The sequence below is a fragment of the Rhinoderma darwinii genome, chromosome 13, assembly GCF_050947455.1.
Source record: "Rhinoderma darwinii isolate aRhiDar2 chromosome 13, aRhiDar2.hap1, whole genome shotgun sequence".
Classification (NCBI taxonomy): Eukaryota; Metazoa; Chordata; class Amphibia; order Anura; family Rhinodermatidae; genus Rhinoderma; species Rhinoderma darwinii.
Window position 1 is genome coordinate 17,054,835 of NC_134699.1, and position 9,239 is coordinate 17,064,073.

The window sequence follows — 9,239 nt, forward strand, 5'->3', positions numbered from 1 at the left end:
CTGGCGGCCATAACAGAAAGCGAAGATCCAATAGGATGGATTTTTCAATCCTTTAGGTTTTCCTTAAGGAAAAAAAGTAACACTTCTCTGATTGCCGCTTATCTTCCCCGACTCTAATGAAAAGTTTTCTTTGTTTTGTTTTTTGTAAAATGTTACGTGCGTTATGTAGGTGGATTTTGGTGGCATTTAATAGCGTGTTTTACTACACACATTGTTTTTTTACATTTCAAATCATGTCATTCAAAAGATAATGTGATGCAAACATTCATCTTTAGAACAAATACTTTTTTCAGAAAAAAATGCCACCAAAAACACATTTTATTAAAGTGCCAGGCTTGCTGCGATTTTTGAAAAACGAAAAAATAACCCCCCCCCCCAAAAAAAAAACCGCATTAAAAACATGTATTTTTACTGCAAACACTGCGTGTAAATCCCTCAGATACCACACACATTGCTTCATGTTATCAGCATAGACTGCTGAAGTACGCAGCACGGGGTGTGGGGGAATCCAGACTTCTCTAGGAGCCCGGCCGGGATCCCTCTCCATGTGCCGCCTACACAAGCACCTAATGTATACGTGGAAGCAGCGTGCAGCACCCACATACTGCAATCTGGCGAGGTGTGTGTATATATATATATATATATATATATTACACACACTGGATCGTGTCATTTTATGGAGATGTTCATATATAAAAAGGGAAACCCCACTAAACACATTTTCCCCTTTCAATGAATTATTTAAGAGTAGCGCCATCCAAATGCTGGCAGAAACCCCACCCACACGCGATGGGCGCGGATTACAAACGGATAGTAATACTGCAGTTTTACCCACTAAATTGCACGGCTATTAACAATTTGCACCCAGTAGTGCAATGGGTGTCGATTAAATTTTTTGTCCACCGTTACCCGTCTCCTCACACGCCAAATTCACATTAACGTAGGGAAACTCAGGCGTGAAAAATGTGACGTTTTTCAAGTCCGGGGTACCGCCGTGCGGGTTCCGTTTTCACAGATCCGTGGAAACAGAACAAAACAGGACACGTTCTATTCTTCAACGGACCCTACACACTGTCGGTTGAAAGAGCGGCTGTGTGAACGGCCCCATATAAATACATACGTCCATTCGACGGCCGTTGTTCTAACAGCCGCACTCTATGTTAGTCTGAATTCGGCCTTTAGGCAGCACCCATATCAGTTCAGGCAGCGGCCCAGTATGAGTTCTAGCACCCGAGAGTGCTGGTGGCGTATTTCACGGATGCATGATACAGAGGACGACGGGCACTACCGCAGCGTACACACCTGTATATGGTTCAAGTAACATGTATACGAGGGAACTGCTGCAAATTCAACTCTAGACTACGCATTCACCAAACCTTTTCTTTAGAATAAGACAACAGCATCGGCAAGGGCCTCGTTCAAATCGCGTTTACTCCTTCCGTCGGAGGCTGTAATGCATCCCACTTTACAGGTATACAGTGGTATAGATCACCCGGGCAGAGCGTCAACTGAAACGATATGCCCGGGGAGGCTCCTGACATCACTGTCCATATACTTCTGGGCGCTGGCAGTGTTCTGGACAGGGATTCTAGAACCTGGGGAAGTCAGTGATGTAGCTTCCCAGGGCAGAGATAGCATTCGGGACTCCAGCTGTAACAGTACTGCGGTCATGGCAGATAGTGCCGCCGTGCAGGAGGGGCAGCCTCTGCTGTGTCGGGAAGCTCCAGTGATAAGTCCTTATATGGTCAGTTATTTCACAGGAGATTCCAGGTCCATACATTCAACGCCTGTGACAAATGCCATAGAGTGTTATCCTTCACCCATAGGCCATGTCAAAAAAAGTAATTCTTTGCGGTATGGGAAACGCAATTCCATTTAAAAAAATAAACCCATACTAATGTACACCAGCTCCACCGAAGGCCCAAAGACCACTCTCTCCCCATAGGGCTCCATTAGCCCAGTTTAGCCCATATGCCGGGAGCTTTTTCTGACGTACATGCTAAAAATCGCTGTGAACTGGGCCCAACTTGCGTCTATAGAGCACAAAATACCAGAATTAGCAAATAAAAAGTTTCATCATTGTATAATAAAAGATTCTGCAATTTAGTCATCTTTGTGTTTCAAAACATCTGCTTGCTGCCAGTGAATAGGTAGTCTTACACCCAGCAACTGAAAACCTGAACAGACCCAATATTGCTCAGGAATGAGGGTTTGCGACAATGGTGTCCAGTCTAAACAATCTTCTGTGAGCAAAACGCATCTCCTGGTTCTCTACAATGTATTAGTGTAAGGCCTCATTTACACGAGCGTAATATACGCGCGTGCTTTTCACGCGTGTCGTACGCACCTATATTAGTCTATGGGGCAGTGTAGACGATGCGTGAATTTTTCGCAGCGCGAGTGCGTTGCGTAAAACTCACATGTTCTATAATTGTGCGTTTTTCACGCATCACCACCCATTGAAGTCAATGGGTGCGTGAAAACCACGCATGCCGCACGGAAGCACTTCCGTGCGAACTGCGTGATTCGCGCAAGAGCTGTCAAAAGGATGAATGTAAACAGAAAAGCACGACGTGCTTTTCTGTTTACAAACATCCAAACGGAGTGTCAAATTAGAGATGAGCGCACCGAACTTCACCGGATTCGGCCGAACTCGTTTTGACCGAACCCGGCAAAAAATGTTCGGGTACGCGACGGCAGGAGACAGTCACTGTCCACGGTGCTGAAAGAGTTAAACTGGTTCAGCACCCTGGACAGTGACTTCCGATCACAATATACATATACGTGTAAAAAAAAAACAAGAGGTTCTGACTTACCGATAACTCCCGGCTTCTTCCTCCAGTCCGACCTCCCGGGATGACAATTCAGTCCAAGTGACAGCTGCAGCCAATCACAGGCCAAGCACAGCCTGCAGCCAATCACAGGCTGCAGCGGTCTCATGGACTGCCGCGTCATCCTGGGAGGTGGGGCCGGATGACAAGAGAGGGACGCGTCACCAAGGCAACGGCCGGGAGACCGGACTGGAGGAAGCACATGGTAACTATGAACGTCTTTTTTTGATTCACAGGTTGGTGTATATTGTGATCGGAACTCACTGTCGAGGGTGCTGAAAGAGTTACTGCCGATAAGTTAGCTCTTTCAGCACCTTGGACAGTGACGGGCGTCGACTAGCCTCATCTCTATGATGGCGGCTGCGCGAAAATCACGCAGCCGCGCATCATACACGGAGCTGTCAAATGCCTTTTGCGCACGCAAAACGCAGCATTTTTTGCGCGCGCAAAACGCACACGCTCGTGTAAATCAGGCCTAAGGCCGGGTTCCCACGTAGCGTAAACCTTAATAAATTGACCTGCGGTGCGGCATTTAAATCCGCAGCATAACTAATGTTGCGTTTTCGTTGCGGGCTTTGAATTCAATCGGGATGCAAAACCCACAACAGAAAGCCAGTGTCGCAACTTTTGCGGAGGAATCGGCGCCGCCAAAAAAATTTATATCACAAATCAGGAATAAAAATCATACTTACCCAGAACTCTCTCCTTCCTGCAGTCCAGCCTCCTGGGATGACGTTGCAGTCGACGTGAGCGCCGCAGATAATTACAGGCTGCAGCGTCACATGAAACATCATCCAGGGAGGCCGGACTGCGTGCAGAGAAGTTGGAGGGGGTATGAACAGATTTTTATTTTCCACAGCGGAAATTCCGTCTGAAAAGCTTTCTGACGGAAGGTGCTGCGGTTTCCAGGTCGGATACGCTGTGCAGTCTTTACCCAGAATATCAGAACCCGGCCTAATGGTAGGAACACCCCAGATTTTCCAGTGTATTACAGCAGCAGCATGAATCAGATTTGAACAAGTCTCACCCCCACAGAGCGTGCAAAAAATAAATAAAAAATAAGCTATTATTTTTTTTTATTTGAAAATTAATAAAAAAAAAAAAAGTTTAGACTTACCCCGACTGTAGTCCTAGCGATTCGTATCTCCCTTCTGAGCGCAGCCCGGCCTCCTGGCTTGAAGTTTCATGCCATGTGACTGCTGGTGCCAAAGGCTGCAGCGGTCACATGGGCTACAGCGTCATCCCAGGAGGCCGGGGACGCCTCACCATGACTACAGCCGGGGTAAGTGTAAACTTTTTTTTTTTATTATTATTATTGCTGCATTATTTCCACATGCCGCCCAAAAACCGCACCAGAATTTGGTGTTTTTTTTCAGATGGAATTCCCTGCGAGGTCCAGGCTGGATACGCTGTGCAGTTTTACTCCACGTAGTGTGTTCCTACCCCAAGGCCTCGTTTACACGAATGGGTTATACGTCCGAGCGACGCGCGTGATATTCACGCGTGACGTACGGACCTATAATAGTCTATGGGGCAGTGCAGACAGCCCGTGAATTTTGTGCAACGTGAGTCCGTTGCAAAAAACTCACGACCTGTTCTATATTTGTGCGCTGTTCGCGCATCACGTACCCATTGAAGTAAATTAAAACCACGCGTCACACGGAAGCACTTCTGTGCGAACAGCGTGACTCGTGCAACAGAGGGAAAAGGATGAATGAAAACAGAAAAGCACCACGTGTTTTTCTGTTTACAAACATCCAAACGGAGTGTCATAATGATGGCGGCCGCGCATCATATGGTGAGGACATACTGAGCTGTTAAGCGCCTTTTGCGCACGCAAAACACACACGCCCGTGTAAACCAGGCCTTAGACCGTGTTCAAATTTGTCAGAAAAATAAAATTAGGCAGCATGCTGCACTACTTTTTTCTAGTAAGTTAATGGACACCATGGCAGAACCCATTATAAGCCATGTGGGTCTGTTGGATCGATCGCATAATGGAAAACGTCGCCCGTCACAGCGTCGAATTTTGTTTTTCTGCTCTTGCGATGGAACAGAAAAACAGAATTCTTAGCACAGATGTGAATAGAACCTAAAAAATTGAACAGTCTAGAATCCAGACTATTTAGCTCACGGAGAATGGTCTAGACTGGATGCAATTGTAACAAACCCTCAGCTGTGAAAAGCATTAGCTCTGCAGATGTTTTCAGCCCCTGGATGTAATCAAGAATGGTTTTATTCACTGACCACACAAAGATCTTGAGACCACTGAGAAACTAAGGCCCTATTCACACGACAGTGATTCCCAGCCGTGTGACGGACGTTTTTTGAACAGTCAAAAACTGGTGCATGTCCTCTTTTCGGCAATACGGGTCCCATAGAAGTCTATGGGGCCGTGTAAAGCACGGCTGTGACCCGGATGTGATCCAAAAGACGGCCGAGCTTTCTGCTGCTCGTTCACTCTTCTCCTCCGGACAGTGCGAAGTGCACGTGAGGGGGGAGTGTATTTTTTGCTCTCTGTAGGAGCGGAATCCCCAATCCCCGAACACAGCGTTGATTAAGTTGTGGCCAGGGATTCCGCTCCAGAAGTCCCTGACTTCACTGTCCATATATGGACAGTGAAGTCAGGGACTTCTCCTGGAACGGTCCCCTACAATGGCACTAATTACAGAAAGGTAAGGGGGGGTGCCATCTATGTGGGTGCTATATAAAGGGGAGCTGTGTGGCATTACCTACAGAGGGCAGTGTGTGGCAAGGGAGTCCCCTTTGATTATGCCAGTCAGACCGCAGCGATCAGAGGGTTAAATTGTCGGGATCGGAGGTTCCTTTGATCCCGCCGTAGTCAGCAGTCTGCTCTGGGCACACGAGCGCTTAGTCACAGCTCACGAGCGCTCGAGGTTTCACTCATGTCTTTTGCACAGAGACGCCGAAAGACGTTGTTGTAGACTCGGGACCTGCATCGCCCGCCGTCAAAAGACCACGGGCAGTCAGGAAGGGGTTAAATAAAAGATTCGCGTGCGATTTTAGAAAGCAATATAAAATTCATAAGACGTACAGCAAAAGTTTATACCAGTGGCCACCAACATGCGGCTGTCATGGCACGATGGGAGTCGTAGTTCCACAGCAGATGGAAAGCCGCAGGTGGGTGACCACTGGTCTACACTATAAATAATTCATGAAATCATTCCCTGCCACGACTTACACATGGCGGACGCTCAACAGCTGCTAGAGAAAACACCATGAAAATGTTAATAACCAAGTCAGATTATCTATAAACGGACCTGGCGCCACGGCGGCCTCGTACCTCACACATTTGCAGGTGGTCTACAGTAAACATTGTTTACATCAGGCAGCCATCTTGTATTTTTTTTTTTTTACAGGGGGGGGGGGGGGTCAAAGTGGACAAGTGACCAGCAGCTGATGAGGCGGCCATTTTATACCTCATTCCTCCACACGTCCCAGAAGCCACTGAGGGAGGCAACAAAACGGCATAGAAAATGAACTGGTGAATATTGAAAGACCATTTACCTCAGTGATACAATCCCCCCATCTTGACAAGAAAGTCGCCATATTTAACGATATAAGAACAGTCGATGAACCCCAAAATCATACGGTGTTTATAAAACCATGGCGCGGTCCTGGATCCATTAAGGGACGGACACCACCAGCGCCCAACAGACCCCATTGACTTATAATGGGAGCCACCAGGTTCTGTTGTCGCGACAGGAAGAATAGCGCTACCGTTACCTCAAATCTAAAGAATCCGCTACTGAACCTCCGAAATATACTAACAGATTTACGCCAGTTTTTTGGCACGTGGCAAGAAAAAGGGGCGAGGCTTAGCCAAAGGGGGAGGGGCCTCCATCAGATCATCAAATTTATAATAACTTGCATCAGAAACTGGCGCTAGATCTACAGCGGCTCATGGTAATAATTAGCATTTCTGTCGCACGTGCAGCCAAATATATTAAAGGCGTGCACCTCTTCATATATTTGGCGCATTTTCCGTCAACATACCAGTCTTAATATATTTCCCCCAAAAGGTTTTTAAAGGGGTATACACACTAAAATTCAGGCCCAGCACAAAAGCCCCATTAACCATTTATAGTCAACTATAGCTATATAAAAAGTGTTAAAAACTACTTACCAACAATAAGTTACTCCTATAGTAAATAAGACTGAAAAATAATGCTGGGAAATCATAAATCTATGAAATAAATGAACTAAATTTCTGTCAATTCAAACATTTATTTAAAAAAAGAAAGAGGGAAGACTAAAAAGAAAAATAATTATGAGAAAGGGAGAAGCAGAAAGATGAAGACCAGAGTATTTAAGGACACAAGGTCTTCGTAACAAAAAACGATTAGCGCTACAGACACCACAAGAGTCCGCGTCCGTCTTATGACCACAGTCAACGCCAAAAAAAGTCTAGTCAGGTGATCGATAGTCAGGTGATCGATAGTCAGGTGATCGATAGTCAGGTGATCGATAGTCAGGTGATCGATAGTCAGGTGATCGATAGTCAGGTGACATTGTCTCGTGTATTCTCCAAGTAAGTTATTTTTATGGCTCAAAAACGGTCACGGGGGAGGGGAAAGCGTCAACATGGGAGTGCAGGTTCCTGCACTGGCATCCGGGGGAGGGGGGGTCAGTGTCCCGGGGGGGCGGCAGTCACCCCTCGCTCCCTCTCTCGCAGCAGCCGGCGGTTTTCCTCTTTCAGCTTCTCCAGTTCCATCTCCAGTTCCCGGGTCCGGGCGTCCTGTAAGGCCGCGACCTCTTTGAGCCTCAGCCGGTTGTTCTCTTCCTCCATGCGGCTCAAGCATTTCTCCAGCTCCAGGTACTCCCGGATCAGCTCCGGTTTGCTCATGTCCTCCAGACTCTCCGCGTGGTATTTCTCGTAGGTCTCGGAAAAGTCCTTCTGTAAAAACTCTGCCCCGTCATCGCTCCCCACACCGTCACTACCAGTCCCATCATCCTCGTCCTCCGCATCCTCCTCGGTGCTGTCTCCTTTGGTGAAAGAGTTGGCATGGAGAGACGGAAAGGAGACGAGACCTCTCCGTTGAGGGGGGCACAAGTCCGGTTCTTCCTGGTCATGATCGTCCATCAGGAATTGTGTGGTGTTATAAGGTGCCACCGGCTGCCCCTTGGCAAACATCTCCGCCCTCATCCTGGCTGCTCTCTGAGACTCCCGCTCCTCCAGGCGCTTCTTCTCCTCCCAGGTCAGCTTGTTGTACGGCTTCCACCTCCTTTTCTTCTTGGATGGACGTCTCCGGTGTCTTTTCTTGCCCAGCTCCTTCCACTCTTCGTCCTGCTGGGATTTGCCACGGACAAGCTGTCCGGGCTTGTAGCAGTCACCCACCGAGCCGCCGTGGTCCTCTTTATCTGGGCAGGACAAGGTGGAGGGATCTCTCATCTGGCACTCCCCTATCTCCTCCTCTGTTCTTGGTTGCCACCCACCATCTTCTTGGCTGGCCAGCAGGGATCCCCCACCTGCCAAACTTTTGCAGGGCAGGGTTGGCTCCTGAACTCCAACTTCAGCCATGGCACCCCCGACAATGGCAATGTGGGGTGCAGCAGAAGATGGAAACAAAGTCTCTCCTGGGTGGAAGGTTTTGCCCTTAAATGCAGCTCAGTTCACCATCAAAATTAAAAACGTCCATGAGATCGTGGAGCGGAGAGATCAACTTGCCTGGAGGCTGCATCCACCTCGCATGACAGCAGCTGTGTCTCGGTACAAGCTGCACTGTGTTCTTCCCACTTCAGAGGCAAGCGTGTTGACTACAGGCTGCACTGGAATGCAGCGGTTGTGCACTGCCACCAACTGGCGACTGCTGCTAACACACAGGAGAAGTAGTCAAGCCCCCGCCTCCTCCTCCCTGCTCTCCTTCTCCTTAACTTGCACACTCGCCAACCAACCTCCGACTGCTACTGCCCAGCCTGGGACACAAGCTTTTATACAGAACCCGGCCCCCTTATTGAGGCGCATGCGCGTATTATGCTTCGTCGTTGCATCCTGGGAGATGTAGTCCGGCTCGATAGACTCTTACTCTTCTTCAGCTACTATTTGACTACCACTCCCACAAAACCTCTGATGTCACTTAACGGATGACCAATGAACGCCGCCAAAGCCTTAACTGCCTATTCTATGAGGCGATTGGTTAAGAGATCGACGGGCTGTTGCTAAGCTGTAACAAAAAGGCTATTGGCTTATGTTCCTGCCCGTCTACGCTTTTTAAACCAATAAATGAGAATGGGCCGTACCACTTTGACGACGGAGTGGGTGTAAACTGATATTTTTGTGGTGTATGTTTTTTTTTCCGTCAGTAGTACATGAGCTGTATGTACATTTTTAACTCTGTGAAATTGCAAAAGCCTTGATGAAATGTGGAATATGTTTACATTTTTTGT

At 47.8% G+C, this 9,239-nt stretch overlaps 1 protein-coding gene across 1 annotated transcript; it reads right to left on the minus strand.

Moving 5' to 3' along the window:
• Window positions 1-7,020: 7,020 nt before the first annotated feature.
• On the minus strand, window positions 7,021-8,766 carry HEXIM1 (HEXIM P-TEFb complex subunit 1). Its single transcript, XM_075845372.1, has one exon. It carries the CDS (start codon window positions 8,371-8,373, stop codon window positions 7,480-7,482), a length of 894 nt encoding a protein of 297 aa, XP_075701487.1. The 5' UTR covers window positions 8,374-8,766; the 3' UTR covers window positions 7,021-7,479.
• Window positions 8,767-9,239: the final 473 nt, after the last annotated feature.